Genomic DNA, 18269 nt, shown 5'->3' with positions numbered 1-18269 from the left:
TTGTTGTTACTTAGCATCTGAAGCCCCAGGCAGGGGTGTGAGTTTGGGGGAGAGGAAGAGTGTGGTGTTTTCAGAAACTTGGTTCTGAAGCTTGTGGCACCACAAAATATCTTGGTGAAAGTACACTCCCTGGAGGGCTGTGATAGCCTCTGATGGATGACAGGGGAGCTTAGCCAGTGAGAAACTTGCTCTGGAAATGTTGCTGCTGCTGCTGCTACTGCTGCTAAGTCGCTTCAGTTGTGTTGGACTCTGTGCGACCCCATAGATGGCAGCCCACCAGGCTCCCCCGTCCCTGGGATTCTCCAGGCAAGAACACTGGAGTGGGTTGCCATTTCCTTCTCCAATGCATGAAAGTGAAAAGTGAAAGTGAAGTCGCTCAGTCCTGCCCGACTCTTAGCGACCCCATGGACTGCAGCCTAACAGGTTCCTCAGTCCATGGGAGTTTCCAGGAAATGTTGCAGGGGATTGCAAAGAGGCTGGGTTTTCTTCTCGATTAGTCACACCTAAGTGAAGCTTAAATGAGAAGCAGTGGCTTATCTTTTTAATAGCTGTCGAAGTGGTTCCACCTTAGGTAAGAGGACATGGAGCGGGGACCAACCGAGGGGAAGCATTCGTCCCTCGGTCTTGTCACCTCCAATTGAGGGGGTTTTCACACAAGACGCCCAGAGTGGCTTCATCTGCCTTACCAGTAGAGGGCCCTTCCTCTGGCAAATACAAGCAGAAAAATATTACTGTAGCAATAAGAATGAGGCTGAGGAGAGGTCGGTACAGTTCTTGGCTGCTGGTCCTGCTCTTTGGTCCTCTGGACAGCACAATCCCTTCTTGGTTGAGTGACTCAGAAGGCCTTAGAGCATGAATTTCTAACATGAGGCTGAAGAGTTGCTGGACAAACTTGCTGGCTTGTATACTTTCTCCAACAAGAGAAGTTTGGTCTGAGCCTGGGTGACATTGTGGGTTCAGAGATATGTCCACAGTGCTGTCTTGTCCTCTGGAGTGAAGATCTTTCTACAGTGTCACTCTCACATGGGAGACTTGAAGGAAGAGGGGCAGAGGCTGTGGCAGCAAGAAGACCCTGGTCATGATCTTCTCACACGTAGGCCAGGCCCCCATCTTGCTGACGGGAAGGCTTGGCCCAGTCCCAAGAGAAGACAATACACCGGCCCTGACTGTCCCCCCCTCACGGTTGCTGAAAACCCACTGTGGAGCACAGCCTTGGGTGGGCAAGAGGGTCATTAGAAGAGAATTCATGTCCAGGCCTTTCTACCCTCACATCCTCTGATTGCAACCTTGTCCCTGAACTTCACCCTGCCTTCTTCTTCTTTGGAAACCATGATGTTCCAGGCTATCTCTACCTCTAGGAACCGAGTGGCTAATAAAATCTGTTATCAGAAGGAATGCTGTAGACACAGAACCTCAAAATTTCTAGGCTATCTCCTCTGCTGCCGTGCTTCCTGCTGCTGCTGCTAAGTCACTTCAGTCGTGTCTGACTCTGTGCGACCCCATAGACGACAGCCCACCAGGCTCCCCCATGCCTGGGATTCTCCAGGCAAGAACACTGGAGTGGGTTGCCATTTCCTTTTCCAAAGGTGAAAGGGAAGTCTCTCAGCCATGCTTCCTACTGTCCTCTAAATGCCACCTCCCACAGACCCAGCCCAGAACTTTCTCCTAAGTGTCAGCCTCACAATCCAAGTGCCTTCAACCCCTCAGATGGCTTCCACCTGAGGTCAGCCTTACCCTTGCCAAGAACTCAAAGGCCCGTCCCCTCCTGTTCTACCTGTTCACAGGGGGTCATCTCTCCCAGCTCAGGGGTTGAATGAACCCCTTCAGGCTACTAATGTCATGCCTTTGGTCCTGACCTGCCTCCTAGAGTGTGTCCCCTCTGCTCACATTTCCAAATGGTGGGCCCAGGGGTCAAATCCAAGGTATCCATATGGAGCCCTTGATCTTAACCCTGCACAACGGGACCCACTTTCAGTGTTGCCCATTCCACTTGGGACAGCCCTACCCAGTCTGCTTCCTGAGCCACCAACCAGGCCTGATCCCTCACTGCCCTCAATCCCACATCCTGTCCCCCCAACCCAACATACCAACCTTATTTCTTAAATAGCTCTTAATCTACTTCTTTCTATCTCTACTGCCAGGATCCTAGTCTGAACTCCTGTCGTCTGTCTTCTGGAAGTTACAACAGCCTCCTAGACTCCCTGCCTCCACGCCTGCTCCATCTCATCCATTCATCCTTCTCATCCATCATTCAGCAGCCAGAGGGAATTCTTAAATACAATCCTGATGTCCACCACTCCCCTCCTTTTTTTAAAAAAAAAATTATTTATTTGGCTATGCCTGGTCTTAGTTGTAGCATACAGGATCTTTAGTTTTGGCATTTGAACTCTTAGTTCCGGCATGTGGGATCTAGTTCCCTGAACAGGGATTGAACCCAGCCCCCTGTATTGGGAGTGCCAAGTCTTAGCCACTGGACCACCAGGGAAGTCTCACGCCCCTCTCCTTCTTAATAACCTGAGAATAAAGACCAAAAATAATGAACTGATTTTTTTATCCTGCCAATACCTGTCCCAGTGTAAGCGCCAACCCTCAGCTCCTCTGAGCAAAGCTACAAATGCTTTCCTGCTTTAGGAGATGGGAGTGTAATTTTCTCTGCTTGTGACCCCATTTCCCTCCCCACTGTCCCCTGCACTGAGGCTCACAGCACTTACAAGGTTAAGGTGTTTCCTCCTACGTTGGGAGCTGCTTAGGGACCAAGACTTTTTCTGTAACAGTAAGGAAGACTTTTTCCAAGACAGTAACTTCGGCGTCTACTGATGGTCTGGCACAGAATTGGTTCTTTATTCTTTGTGTGGGAAGAAATCAGTGAATTAGTGCATGTAGCTGCTTCCAACCCAGGAGTCCATGAAATAATTCTGTGTGTTGGTGAAAGCAAGAATTTGCCATACTGTAAAAACCTTCATGACATCAAAAATACCTATAGGATGAAAATATACTCAGGGAGTAGAGAATGACTGAAAATTATACTGTCGATAAAAACAAATAATATATTTTTATTATATTTTGCAAAATAGTACATGATCATTGGCAAGATAGTCCATGATGTTGGTTACAAACTTCATGTAATATTTTCAAAGTTGTTCCAGTAAATGACGAGGACTTGGGTCCATTTCTGATCTACCTATATTAATAATATTCTGATCATAAATTATCGAACTGAATTTATTTTTGTAAATGTATCACTCTGCATTCCCGCTAACAAGTGGGGAGAGGAATGCTTGAAATGATCAGTGATTTTTATTTTCAGATAAAGAGAAAATAAAGTATAAACAGGTCTGTCTGTGTTCCTTGATAAGAAGCAAATGTCTACAAAAGGAACAGTGTGCCCTGGCAAGCTATCAATACAGGGGCCCCAGTTAAAAAGAAACAACATATAGATTCCTGGGCTCCAGGAGGGAACACATTTTGTGTTGAATTTGACTATTTCCAGAGGGCCTGACCGAATTGTTAGAAGTCACACTGCCTTAGGCCTTTAGAGCAGTCTGAAATACTTTGGAGACACAAAAAGGGAACATGATTTTCATTATTTTTCTTTTGCTCTGTGAAGCACATCTCCATTAAAAAAAAAAAAATACCGGAAATCCTCAGTGTAGTGCAGTGGTTAAGTCTGGAGTCAGACAGAGACAGTCTTAATCCAGGCTCCACTGTTTTTCCAACATCATCACCACAGACAATTCATTTCATCTCCTCTGGGCCTCGGGATCCTCATCTGTAAAGTGAGGAGATGCTAAAAATACCTGCTTTGCAAAGTTGATGAGGATTTGATGAGACCATTCTCAGAAAGCCCCCAGCAGAGTCTGCTCTCTGGAACAGATCATCCTATAAAGAGCACCAAGGGGGTTGCCCATGTGGTCCCCAGCACACCAGCCTGCATCCGGTGGCATAGGTAGACAGGATGGCACCTTAAAATGTTTGAAACTTCCGAGACCAAGGTGAATAGCAGCCCAGGTACACATGAAAGGCCTTGCCATGCAATAGACCAAAGACCACACCCAATTTGAAGCAAAGTGAAAGCAAAAAAAAAAAAAAAAGCAAGTCTAGAACAAGAACATATACCGAATACTAGAGCAGGTCTGTGTGTAGCAAAGACTTTCCTACAGTTTCATTGTCAAAAATGATTAACAATCAGAGGCTGAGGGTTGCCAAACTTTTCAGTAGTCTTAAGCAGTTCCAAGTTCCATCCTCAGGATATTTAGGAAGATTTTTTTTTTTAATCATTGATTCCCAATATAAAGTATGTCAGCATATAAACTTTCCCCTTCCAAAATAAATGAGGTCCTACTATGTAGCACACGGACCTATTAATATAGTCAGTATCCTGTGATAAACCATAATGGCAAAGAATATGAAAAAGAATACACATATGTATGTATAAGTGAATCACTTTGCTGTACACCAGAGACTAACACAACAGTGTAAATCAACTGTGAAGTGAAAGTCGCTGAGTCGTGTCTGACTCTTTGAGACCCCATGAACTATACAGTCCATGGAATTCTCCAGGCCAGAATACAGGAGTGAGTAGCCTTTCCCATCTCCAGGGGATCTTCCCAACCCAGGGATCGAACCCAGGTCTACCCACATTGCAGGAGGATTCTTTACCAGCTGAGCCACAAGGGAAGCCCAAGAATACTGGAGTGCATAGCCTTTCCCTTCTCCAGGGGATCTTCCCAACCCAGGGATTGAACCCAGGTCTCCCACATTGCAGGAGGATTCTTTACCAGCTGAGCCACAAGGGAAGCCCAAGAATACCGGAGCAGGTAGCCTATCTCTTCTCCAGAGGATCTTCCTGACCCAGGAATCAAACCGGGGTCTCCTGCATTGCAGGTGGATTCTTTACCAACTGAGCTGTCAGGGAAGCCTGTACTTCAATAAAATTATTAATAATAATAACCCCCCCTCCTTCCATACCACACTCCTCTGAGTAACCCCAAGAGGCAATTCAGCAACTCTCAAGAAAACCATTTAAATATATAGCTGCTTTCCATTCTTCATTCCTGGAGTTCCATTGAGTTATCCATCACATTTTCCCTGCTAATGTAACTCCACTTAAAGTCCAATAATTTTGGTCACTAAACTTATCTTCTGTGCATCTCTGATGGTAATTGCGTGTGTTTGTGCATGCATGCTCAGTCGTGTCCATCTCTTTTCGACATCATGGGCTGTAGCCCTCCAGGCTCCTCTGTCCATGGAATTTTCCAGGCAAGAATACTGGAATGGGTTGCCATTTCTTGAAATCCCACATGAAACCTTTAACACAACTTCAATCTGATTCACATTTCTTGTTACTATGAGTTAAAGATGTGTATTTTTTGAAAGATTTTTTTTTTAATGTGGACCATTTTCAAAGTCTTTATTGAATTCATTACAATATTGCTTCTGTTTTATGTTTTCTTTTTTTGGTCACAAGGCACGTGGGATCTTAGCTCCCCAACCAAGGATTGAACCTGCACCCCCTGCATTGGAAAGTGAGGTCTTAACCACTGGACCACCAGGGAAGTCTCAAAGACTTGGTTTTTTATCCGTCCACCCACCCATCCAACAGTGAGTGGTATGATAGGTTCTGTGCTTTGCATGCAATGGATATGACCCAGTCTCTGCTGTCAAGTAGCTTACAGAATTTTGCATCAGATCAGTCGCTCAGTCGTGTCTGACTCTTTGCGACCCCATGAATCGCAGCACGCCGGTGTGCAAACGTTGAAAGCCCACTGTGAATGCTGCAACATGGGTCAGAATCAGTGTTACAAGGGATACGTGGGAAGGACATGTAACTAGCACAAGCAGGGGAAGGTGGGTTTCAGGACAGGCTTTCCAGGACATGTGGCACAGATCAAGCCTTAGGGGATGCTGGGGGAGAGGGACCACGTGGAGAAAAGGAGGGCCCAAGAGATAGAGAGAATCGTGTAAAAGCAAATGTGTGAAGGCAAAGGGTTCTGGGGAGCAGGCAGGAGTCAGCTCACAGAGGGCCTCATGTGAGAAAAATATGTTGGTATACCAGCCTAACAGCACATGCTGAAGCCCAATCTAGAAGCGCATTTGTGTTCACCTGGCAGAGAAAAACAGCTCTCTGAGCTCCTTAAATTCTTTTGTTTGCCTTTTTTTTTTTTTTTTTTTTTTTTGCTCTGTGGCATGTGGGACCTTAGTTCCCCAAACAGGGATGGAACTTGTGCCCCCTGCAGTGGAAGCACAGTCTTAACCACTAAACCACAAGGGAAGTCCCTAAGATTGTTCCTTATTTTGAGTTTGTCTGATATTTCCCCATGGTTAAATTCAGGTTACGCTTTTTGGATGGAAAACTACATACTGATGTGTTCTTCTCGGGTGTCCTATTTGGAGGCATGTGATGGTCATTGGCCTCTCATTCTTGATGTAAACTGTGATTGCTCACTTCAGGTGCTGTCCAATATCCCCACTCTATCTAGAGTTACTATTTCCTGCTGCTGCTAAGTCGCTTCAGTCGTGTCCAACTCTGTGCAACCCCATAGACGGCAGCCCACCAGGCTCTGCCGACTATTTCCTACCTTGCAACTAGTAAGCACTCTTTGGGGAAACACTTTAAGACCATGCGAGTAATTTGCTCATCATCAAAGTTTCCCTCTATGTTTAGCATCTAACGGTAATTTTGGCCTGAATCGGTCTTTACTACGATGGCTGCAAAACAGGGATTTTCCAACTCCAGAGTTCCTTTCTTGTTTACCAGTCAATACTCATGGTACTATAAACAAGAACCTTCCCTTTCTCCCCACTTATTTATTGGTATAGACTCATAGATTTCTACTTTTTCCAGTGTTTTCTAATTCATTACTGTATTTCAGTGCTCAAATTTTCCCTGGTTTGGCCAGTAAGAGCCTCTTCAAGTTCACACCTGGGTCTTTCTCACATGCGCCTCTCATATTTCTGAGCATCACTTTCTGGCAGAACAAGATGTTCCAGGCTCATCTTGTACCTTTCTTGCCTTAGACACAGAATCAGCCATTTCTCCAAGAAGCCCTTCTCCCTTTCAGTGCAGAGTACAGTGTTTAGAAACCAAGTTGTGGAAACTAGGTGTGTCCGTTGTATTAAGATGTCACTTCTCCTAGGAAATGTATGCATTTAGATGTACATGTATACGCACATACCTACTAAAGCTGTCAGCCTTAGCAAATAAAAATTCAGGATACCCAGTCATATTTGGATTTCAGGTAAACATTGACAAAGTTAGTATAAGTATATTCCATTCAAAATTTGGGACCTGATATATACCAAAACATTATTTGATGTACAGCTGAAATTCCAATTTAACTGGGCATCTTGTATTTTATCTGGCAATCCTAATACATATAAACATACATACTACACGTACATAAATGGACACATACACACGCAGAGATATATATGCACATGTGTTTTGGAAATCATGAGTTCATATAGATACTTGACCTGAGTCTAAATGGAAAAAGAAAGAAGTTGTTTGATGTACAGGGATGGGAAAGGGATTCTAGACAGGACAAATGGCATATTTGGGACTTAAGAGAAATTCAAGGAGATCAAACTTAACTGAGTGTGGTAGTAGCAAGACACCACATTTTTAAACAGGTCAATGATATAGTCAGATCTTTTAGATAATCATTCTACTGGCACTAAAGAGGCCAGACTACAAGAGGCAAAGAGATGCATGAATCTGAGGGAGAGATGACAAGCACCAGAAATAGGCAATGGAGGATGGAGAGAAATTCAGGGGCTACTGCAGAGTTAAAAATGGTAAGACTTGATGACTCTATGTATAAAGGGTTAATGTATAAATACATTTATACAGGGTTGAGGGAGAGAAAGGAATGAAGGATAATGCCTATTTTTCTGGTTGGGGCAACTAAGTGGCCAGGGATGCCATTTATTGGGATAGGAAACACTGGAAGAGCAGACCTGGGACTACAAATGAGGGGTCCAGTTTGGGACATGCTGACTCCGAGGTGCTGTAGGACATCCAAACTGCGATGTCCACAAGGTAGCTGCCTCCACGGGTCTGGAGCTCAGGAGAAAGTTCAGGATGGAAAAATATGGACAAGGGAGTCATCTGTACTTTGATAAATGAAGTTATAGGAATAGACAAGATTGTCCAGGAAGAGGCAATAGAAAGAGAGAGGAGAGGAAAAGAACACTAAGGATCAGCAACATTCATGGGGCAGGCAGGAGGCAGATTCAGCAAAGGAGACTGTGGGGTGGTCAGAAAGATTGAGTGAATGCCAGGAAAGTTGGGATCATAAAGCCAAGGAAGTAGAGATTTAACAAGGAGGCAAGGGACAAAGGTCAACATAGTGAAAGCTATGGTTTTTCCAGTACTCATGTACGGATGTGAGAGTTGGACCATAAAGAAGGCTGAGTGCCAAAGAATCAATGCTTTTGAATTGTGGTGCTGGAGAAGACTCTTGAAAGTCCCTTGGACTGCAAGGAGATCCAACCAGTCAATCCTAAAGGAAATCAACCCTGCATATTCATTGGAAGGACTGATGCTGAAGCTGAAGCTCCAATACTTTGGCCACCTGATGTGAAGGGCTGACTCACTGGAAAAGACTGATGCTGGGAAAGATTGAAGGTAGGAGGAGAAGGGGATGACAGAGGATGAGATGGTTAGACAGCATCACGGACTCAATGGACATGAGTGTGAGCACACTCCAGGAGATAATGAAGGATAGGGAAGCCTGGCATGCTGCAGTTCACAGGGTCACAAACAGCTGAGATGATTTAGCAACTGAATAACAAAGGGTCATACTGAAGAGAGGTCAGGATGGATATTGAAAAGTGCTCCCTACATTTGTCAATAAGAGCTCATCAGTGACTTCAGGAGAGTAGATGGCCAAGGTAGAAGCCAACTAGGCAAGTGTCATGTGTAGAAGAGGCAATGTGGTAGGAAGAACACGGATCCAAGAGGCAGACAGACCAGGGTTTCAAGTCCCTGCTCCACACACAGTAGCATATTGTTCAATCACTGTACCTTTCTTCACTTGTAAGAAAGTTAAAGTTGAAAGTGAAGTCGCTCAGTCGTGTCCGACTCTTTGCGACCCCATGGACTGTAGCCCACCAGGCTCCTCTGTCCATGGGATTCTCCAGGCAAGAATACTGGAGTGGGTTGCCATTTCCTTCTCCAGGGGATCTTCCTGACCCAGGGATCCAACCCATGTCTCCCGCATTAGAGGCAGACACTTTAACCTCTGAGCCACCAGGGAAGCCCACTTGTAAGATGGGGATATTAATAGTGAATACCTAATAGGGTTGTTTCAAGGGTTACAGGAGTTTAACCATGTAAAACAGTGCTGAGCCTCGCACACAGGAGGTATGGTGTTATAGCTATTGCTTCAGTGTAGGAGACATAAACCACTGAAGCGATCTCAAGCAGAAAAGTAGTATCAGGTGCCTACAAAATTGATGACTACAGAAGTGGAAGTCAGGGGGCTTCCATTAGCCTAATGGCTGTCAAGGTCATAGCACAGTGGTCGTGATCCAAATCTAGCTTCAGGGGATACAGCTGCTGCTAGAGTCTGTCACCCACAAAGCTGTGAGTACAGAATGTAGTACAGAAGCCACAAACATCTCCTTGGATCTCCCTGCCAGCCACCAAGCTCCGGGGAAGAGAGCCTCTGCCTAACTGAAGCCTTTCAACCTTGTGCAAAGGCATCTCATTGGCAGAACTGAAAATGTATCAGAACCCACAGTGTATCCAGAATCCTAGCTGCAAGAGAGTCTGAGATAGTTATTTTTTAGCCTTGGGGTAAGGTAGGGGGAGGAATGGATGCTGAGTAGTGTCCTTGCCTGGAGAATCCCAGGGACGGGGGAGCCTGGTGGGCTGTGGTCCATGGGGTCGCTGAGGGTCGGACACGACTGAGCGACTTCACTTTCACTTTTCACTTTCATGCACTGGAGAAGGAAATGGCAACCCACTCCAGTGTTCTTGCCTGGAGAATCCCAGGGACAGGGGAGCCTGGTGGGCTGCCGAATATGGGGTCGCACAGAGTCAGACACGACTGAAGTGACTTACCAGCAGCAGCAGCAACCAATAATACCCAGTGCAGCTATCTTGTTTGGGAGTATTTTCACCCTGACTGCTGAAACTGGCATTCCAACTGTGGTCAAAATATAGCAAAATTGGCAAAATCCTGCTAAATATACAGAGAGATGGAAACAAGACTGAAGATTGAGGGATAAGTTTGAAGAGGAAAATGAATATCTCTATCTCTAATATTGAAGAAAAATGGCAAGAAGAGGTACAGACCGTTTATAGTTTGGGGCCAGGAGGAGAGGGGTGGTGAAGTCAAGGGAGGTTCTCCCTCAAGAGACATATTATCTCTGTAAAGTGGGGAACAAATATCATCTGCCCTGAGTGAAAAAGATAGAAGCTAGTTCAGGGGCCTGATGAGCATGGATAACTGATGAGGGAAACAGGAAAGGAAGCTGACACAGCATGAGAAATCTTTTCACACACCAGCTAGCAATAAAAAAAAAAAAAGAAAGAAAAGAAAAAGAAGAAACACAGGACTTATTTTATAAAGCATTGTTATTCTTATTTATTGAAAATGTCCATTTTAAAAGTCTTCAAAATAAAAACAAGTTAGAAAATTTGAGCTTGTGTAAGAAGGGACACGACAGAAGAGGAACTGAAAGGCCTCGAAGGGTAGCAGTTTAACTACAGGATTACAGGGACCCATTTATAGAGTATTGTAAACAACACAACTATGGAGACACTGCTGTTAGGTTAACATGGCTTCATTTCCTGTATAGGATTGTTGAGTGTGAGTGTGGACACCACTCTGCAAAAACTACATTACCCAGAGTACCTAGGGCCTCTCATCAGAAGGGCCACACCCCCAAAACATGCATATGGACACGTCACTTTAAAATAAAGACCTGTCAATATTTTAAGCAATCCTATATACCTTATCAACTAAAGTATTTGTAATCACAAGAAATGTTTCCTACAGATATAGTTTGCACATTTATTGCAAGCCATTGACTAACCACAGACAGGGCAGATGCTACGATCTGTGTTGTTGTTATTGTTGTTTTTCATCTGGAAGTGAAGGATGGCATCTCTAAATCATTGGGCTAAAAACAGAACACAGCCATTCCAAGAAGTCTTCTTCGGTCTTCAGCTTCCAAAGACGGCTGTGTGTGGTTGGCTGAGATTGATCTGCAGGAAAAGTCCATTTCCTGTGGAGGATGTAATTTCTGCCGTGTGGCAAGCAGTCAACAGCCCCTTAACAGGTAGCTATGGGAGTTGCGAACCCCTCCGCCATACTAAAAAGGAAAATGGCTTAGCAAGCTCGGGAGTTCAAGTTTGGTTTCTAAACATTTGCAAAACCCACATTTATATCTGGGAGACAACTTTGATCTGTCCATTGGTCCTTGACCTCTCTTTCCAGCGATCTCCCCCATCTGGCCAAATTGCCTCTCTTTGGGAGAGACAGGGGCAGGTTGCAACTTTCAACTGTGCTGGATTTGGATGTGTGCTGCCCTGCCATGACCGTCTTCTACACCTGGTTTATCACAGTTCTAATTTCTCAGATATTAGAAACCCTCAGCAAGGGTTTGATTCGATGGACAACTTGAGTAAACCAGTTCCAAATAATCAGCTTTGCTAGGAACCAGCACACAGCTACTAGAGGGGCCCTTCCCTTCCAGCTGTACAAACTGGCCCAACAGCACATATCTGCAAATCATGCTTAGAGTCCTACTCAAAGAGGCTGATGACTATTACAGCATCTGACAGCATATATGGGAGGACAATGAAGGGAATTAAAGCTGTCTGCCAGGGCGCCACATCACCTCAGTGTAGACTGAAGGATGAGAAGATGCAGCTTGAATATGTGACGTAGATAAAAGGAACTGCTCACAGTCTATATTTTTAAAAAGCAAAAGCACACACAAACCAGTTTACACACTGATTGGGATGGTTGGCCTAAAGCACTGGGGAAATAGAAAACTTCTACACAAAGCAGAAGGCCAGGGACAAAACCTAGCATGCACTGGCAAGAGATGGGCAAGTCGGCTACTGAGGGGAAGACGCTCCAGTGCAGGTTGCTAATGGATCTGGGGTTGGCGTGGGTGACCAGAGCTTCTGACCCACAGAATGGAAAAATAAACCAACACGAAAGGAGAAAGGGTGCTACAGTTTTCTTGGTCTTATAGACAAGACAGGGTAGTCATTTTAAAAAGCGGGTATTGAGGGTGGCACAGGCTGTGTCTGGGAAGGGCAGCTGGATCACTGGGCAAACATATTTGCCTTTCACCTTCCCCAGTCAGAGTTCCAGAAATGTTGCCTTCAGTAAATTAGGTACTGAGGGGCTGCCAGGTAGAGGGAAGCATTAGGGGGAAAGTCAAATTCACATTTTAATAAGCCATGGCCAGCCACTTGGGGAGAGCAGCCAGCCCAACAAGAGTGACCCAAGGATAATGGCTGGTAAAGAGGCACTACGAGTTGAAGGCCATCTGAAGACCCTGTGAGTCATCTGCCTACAATAGCTTCCCTTTGCTTACTGATGGAAAAGACTCTGGGGAGACTTCTCCCACTCCCTCTTGCTTTTTTACTCCTGTCAAAAAAATCAACAACCAATCAATAACCAAACAATCACAAACACTCATCCAAACACACACACACATACACACACAGAGAGACTAAGATATGAAATAAAAACCAGAGAAGTGAGCAAACTGAGTCAGATCACTCAGCTGGACATTTCCCGACACCCTACAGGCACCCTCTGCCAGCCGCACAGTGATGGTTATGGGAGAACGGAGGTCTTGCTACTGGACTCGGCCCGAATACACTCATCAGTTTGCTTCAACAGCCTCCGGACCAGCTTCTCTAGGTCCCTTCTTGATTTCAACTCTTCCTCCAGGCATTGCTTCATTCTTTTATTCTCCTATGATGGGAAAAGGCTGATTGGTTACCAAACAAACAGTCCCTGCTACAGGGCTCCTCATGCTCAACCTCTTAGCAGCCTTCACCACTGAGGACACTCTCCCTCCTCAAACTCCTCTCCCTCAGCAGCTTCTGGATTATTCTACTTCTCGCTGACCAACCCCTGAAATATCAAGACAAGCATTCTCTAGGGCTCTGGCCTGGGCCCTCTTCTGACTCACTCTTTTCACTTACTGTTTCTTTTCTTTCAACTCAAGTATCTGTGAAGAGGCCACCCCAATTCTCTCTGGCACTGATCTCGTCTCAGCTCAGGAGCACCAGGTCCACAGCCCCCAGGGCCAACTTGATATTTCCGCCTATACTTGTTATAAGGCCCTCAAGTTCATTATGTTCTAAAGTGAACCCAGTATCTCCCCCATCACCCAAACATCTCTTCCTTCTGTAGTTTCTGATTTTCATGAAGGGCACCACCATATCAAAGTACATTACCCAGATGAAAAAGTTTCATCTTCCATCTCTGGCTCTTTTTCTTTTCTTTTTTTTTTTTTTTTAATAATTTTATTTATTTACTTTATTTTTGGCTGTGCTGAGTCTTCGTTGCTGCACGGCTTTACTCTAGTTTTGGAGAGCAGGGGCCACGCTCCAGTGGTGGTGCACAGGTTTCTCATTGCAGTGGCTTCTTTTGTTGCAGAGCATGGGTTCTAGGCATGCGGGCTTCAGTAGCTGCGGCACATGGGCTCTACAGCACCAGCTCAATAGCCGTGGTGCACAGGCCTCGCTACACTGGGGCATGTGGGATCTTCCTGGGTCAGGGATCAAACCCGTGTCTCCTGCATTGGCAGGTGGACTCTTTACCACTGAGCCACCAGGGAAGCCCTCTGGGTCTTTCTCAATTCCCACATCACAGCACCATTTTTCACAGGCTCTAACTCAGTGATATATCTCCTTTACTTCCATGTCCCTCCTCTGCAGCCTCAGCGGCTCTCTGTCCTCAGCTCAGGACCTCATCATGTCTCACCCTGAGTTCTGTAATAGCCTCCTAAGTGATCTTCCAGCTTCTGGTCTCTCTCCCTGCAATCCAGCCTTTACCCCATCACAAAGGACAGGCAGTCCTCAAACTCTAGGAAGAGTGCCAGAGGAGCCCACAATTCATGACTTATGGTTCTATTTACATGAAGTCGCTCAGTCATGCCTGACTCTGCGACCCCGTGGACAGAAGTCTGCACCAAGCTCCTCCATCCATGGGATTTTCCAGGCAAGAGTACTGGAGTGGGTTGCCATTTCCTTCTCCAGGGAATCTTCCCTACCCAGGGATTGAACCCAGGTCTCTCACATTGTAGACAGATGTTTTACCGTCTGAGCCACCAGCAAAGTCCCATGAACGACTTATCTTTTCTTAAATTTTGTTTGCAAATGTCAGGGAACATGAAAGTTGTAACTAAGTTTGGGACCCTATTTTAAATGCTAAATAGGTATATAAGCAAGCCTCAGAAATTGAAACCCAAGGCCACATGGTAAAATCTACAAAACCTACCTGGATGACACAAGGGAAATGAGAATCCCTACCTCACCACCTTGTTCCTGGCTTTCTCCTGAGGGTGTTTACCCATGCGTGGCAGGGAAGAGGGAGGCTGTTAGGATCTGAGAAATTTCATTACCTGTTTCAGCTCTTTGACCTCATCCTTCAAGGCATAAACAGTATCGACAAGGCTCCTAGAACACAAAGTTCAGAGATTAATAGTTGGCATCGAAGTATTAAGTGATATTTAAGAAGAAAATAAGCTTTTTAGAAATACAGTTTCTGAAAACCAGTGAGCTTTCTGGCGGATGGGGAGAGATACTGCTGTGAATGGCCCTTGTGTCCCTCATTTTTATGGGCTAACAACCACCATCACACCAGCTCATTCCAATGCTGAGTCATCACGCTTTTCCTATTACTTCTCTCCTCCACTGCTCGCTTCCCGGCTCGGGAGAGTACGGAAAAAGCGACTAGTATATTATACACCTGTAATTTATATATTATTGTATATCAACTCTACTTCAATTTTTAAAAAGAAAAATTCAAAAAAAGAGAGACTAGGGCTACTCGTAAGGTTTTGATTTCTCTCCTGGGGGAAGGAGGGGGCATCACCTGACATACTGTGATGAGAGATGGCACCAGGCCCTGCCTTGCCTATAGTGTCTGCACGAGCACATTGCCCTTCTCACCAGCATACGTGACACAAAGTCAGGGCATTATTTCTGGAAGATTCCACGTATTCCAAAAGGGATAAAGCACCTTGGCTGAGTTGTAGAAGAGTCATTTCCTCTCTCACTCTCTCCCTGGACAAGGACTTTGGAGATCAGAGTTCCACTTATTCGACATCTTACCAGTCCTCTAACCTTGGGTAACCAGTTTTCTTCTCACCCTCTCTTGGTCTCATTTTCTTCACATACAAAATGGGGATAGTAACCCATTCCCCGAAAGCCTCATAAAGTCGTTGGGAGGGTGAATGTAGCCATAATGATAGTAATTAAACTATTACTATTATTGAGTTAATAACTATTACTATTGAGTAAATAACTATTACTATATGATCATCACTTATTGAGTGATTATCATGTGCTGGCTTTTGTACTTCTTATTCCATTTAACCTCACAACAACCCTGAAAGTATCATTATCACATCCAGTTTTTAGATGAGGAAACTGAGGCAGAGAGAAGGGAAGGAACTTGTCCCAGGTCACACAGCTAACAAGTACCAGAATCTGGGCTTGAACCAGGGCTGTTCTTCTCTTGAGCCCAAGTGCTTCACCATTTGGCCGTATCACTTCATACACCAGATGGAAAAATATATTGACGGTGCCAAGCGCTATGAAACAAGCTGTCCTATGCAAATTTAGGCCTGACTTCAGAAATGACTCAAGTTTAAACAAGTATTTAACCTGATTTTCCCCTGGTAGGTCACCCTCATTACTGTGCAAAGGCAGGTCAAGGACATAACTTTCTTGAATCACAATTTCCTCATCTGTAACGGTGGTAAATCTCAATGGTGGTGTATCTCACTGGATTGCTGTGGGAGTTTAAATGAGGTCAAATATTGAAAGTCCAGTGCCTGAGTCCATAAATGTGAGGGGCATCGCCATGGGCAGGGGAATTGGTGCTGCCTTCCCAATGCCTCCCAAACCCATCTGGAGCAGTATTCCTTTGTACCCTGAAGTTCCTTCCTGTCCGGGGAGCTGGCTGCCCCCTCTGCCTTTCCTTTCTCCTTCCCTTTGTTCTGGGAGCAGCACCCCCTGTGCTCCCAACTGTACGATCAACCAAGAGGGCCTCATGCTCTGATGAGGAGGGTCTGCCCTTCAGTGCAGGCTTGGTCTGCCAGAACCTTCTTTCCAGCCCCTGGAAATATCAGAAAAGGTTTAGCCAGCTCTACTCACTTTTCTTCAATGATGGTCTGGCCATTGCTTCTGGTTTCTTCAACGATGAGTTTCTCCTCCTCGGGGAGTAAGACTTGGGGAACGGAATCTTTGCGAGCACCTACAGACAAGGGTAGCCAGAGGCAGAGGAGAGGGATTACTAGAGGAGATTATTTATTGGGGGTTTGTTCCTTTCTACGATTGTTTTTGAGGGGTCTTTGTTGATAGCATCTGGCTGACTGGCACCCCAAGAGCAGTCACATTTTCTGATGAAATCTTTCTGACATGAGAAATTCCAAATGGCTGAATACATTGTTTCAACCCTGGGGGCGGGGGCACATTTTGTATCCAGAAACAATGTGAAAAGGCTGCTGTGAGATTATCCTCAACCAAGGCACCCTCCTTTCCTGTTCTGCCTCCTCCAAAGCAAAGAGCTGGCCAGCAACCACTCCTCCCTGCCCATCTCTGGGGAATGACACACCACCACTCTGTGTGTTTTGTATTTTAGTAAAAATCATGCAGAACATAGCACTACATGGGGATGCAACATGCTTAAAAAGTCTTCAGAAGCATCATTCACCCCCATTGGTTCTCCATCTTACAGGATGAGGCAGAGTCAGTGGAGACCATTTTGATCAAGGGTAGAGTGAGGGTGGGGAGATGATCACGACAGCTGCAAAGATGCAGGCGTCCTGACCACTGTCTGCTCACCATCTCCCGGCTCTGGGATGGAGAAGGTGACAGAGCAGCCATGGGACCTGACCAGACAGCTCTCCTGCACCTCCAACCTCCGCCTCCCTTCTGGATCCTTCCTCTGAGAGCTAGATCCCTTAATCTCTGTCTCCTTGAGCCACTGGCTTCCTCTCTTCTAAGCCAATTCCCTTCAATTTCTGAACACTCACTGCCTTCACTCAATCTCCATGCTTTTCTCGAAGGGGATGTGTCTCTGTCTTCTGCAGGGCCCAGGACTTCGTAGATGCTTAATAAGTGGGTAGCAGACTGGCTGACTGACCAACCAACTGGACGCAGTGAGAAACAGTAGGGATCAGTTTTAGGGGAGCAGGACTTTTGGCTGGAGAGGGATGTATGGTGTTGGTCGCCATGACACCATGATGCTAAATGGCTTACTGCGTGCGAAGCACTGTGCTAGACACTTTCCACACATAAAAGGGAGGCCAGGGAGGAGGGGGGACAATATGACTCTTGAGAATGCCTGCCTGCACCTCTGAGCAAATTTCCTGTCTCTATCAGAGTGAAGACTTGAGGAGGCGGGAGGTGAGGTCAGATATCATAGGAGGGCTGCTGCTTCTAGTGTCTCCTTGTGTGCCTCTCTTTCCTGGTTTCTATGATAAAAACTGCTCTCACTTGCCTTTCCTGTCTCCTGGAATCTTGTTATTAGGGCTGCTGCTGCTAAGTCGCTTCAGTCGTGTCCAACTCTGTGCAACCCCACAGACGGCAGCCCACCAGGCTCCCCTGTCCCTGGGATTCTCCAGGCAAGAATACTGGAGTGGGTTGCCATTTCCTTCTCCAATGTATGAAAGTGAAAAGTCAAAGTGAAGTCACTCTGTCATGTCCGACTCTTAGCGACCTCATGGACTGCAGCCTACCAGGCTCCATGTCCGACTCTTAGCGACCTCATGGACTGCAGCCTACCAGGCTCCTCTGTCCATGGGATTTTCCAAGCAAGAGTACTGGCTAGGCATGCCCAAAGCTGCAGCCAGGTTGGGTCTGAGAAGCACAAGGTGTGACAGTCTACCCTTCAAAGTCAAATGTATCAAAGTCCACATAGAATGCTTTTCCCATGATGCCTTTAGAGACATGTCTCTTTGACAGCACCCCTCAGGGTGGTTCACCGAGGAAGCCCTGCCCACGCTCAAGCATGGGCTCAGTGGCTGTCCCAGTGGAGCCTTAGGGAGAGCTCAAG

General features: G+C 45.8%; 1 protein-coding gene across 9 annotated transcripts in view; it reads right to left on the bottom strand.

The window, feature by feature from the left end:
- Positions 1-10567: 10567 nt before the first annotated feature.
- The window catches only part of ARHGEF6 (Rac/Cdc42 guanine nucleotide exchange factor 6), a 116559-nt gene continuing 108857 nt past the window's right edge, over positions 10568-18269 (bottom strand). For all 9 annotated transcript variants that reach the window (XM_025276678.2, XM_025276677.2, XM_006049468.3 and 6 more), the window contains 3 exons: positions 16367-16466; positions 14608-14662; positions 10568-12950 (listed from right to left, as the gene is read on the bottom strand). In XM_025276678.2, the coding sequence (XP_025132463.2) occupies positions 12810-12950; positions 14608-14662; positions 16367-16466 (296 nt within the window). In that variant the 3' untranslated portion in view covers positions 10568-12809. The remainder of the gene's footprint in view (positions 12951-14607; positions 14663-16366; positions 16467-18269) is intronic.

The sequence above is a fragment of the Bubalus bubalis genome, chromosome X (assembly GCF_019923935.1).
Source record: "Bubalus bubalis isolate 160015118507 breed Murrah chromosome X, NDDB_SH_1, whole genome shotgun sequence".
Taxonomy (NCBI): Eukaryota; Metazoa; Chordata; class Mammalia; order Artiodactyla; family Bovidae; genus Bubalus; species Bubalus bubalis.
This window is presented reverse-complemented; position numbering and strand designations above follow the sequence as displayed.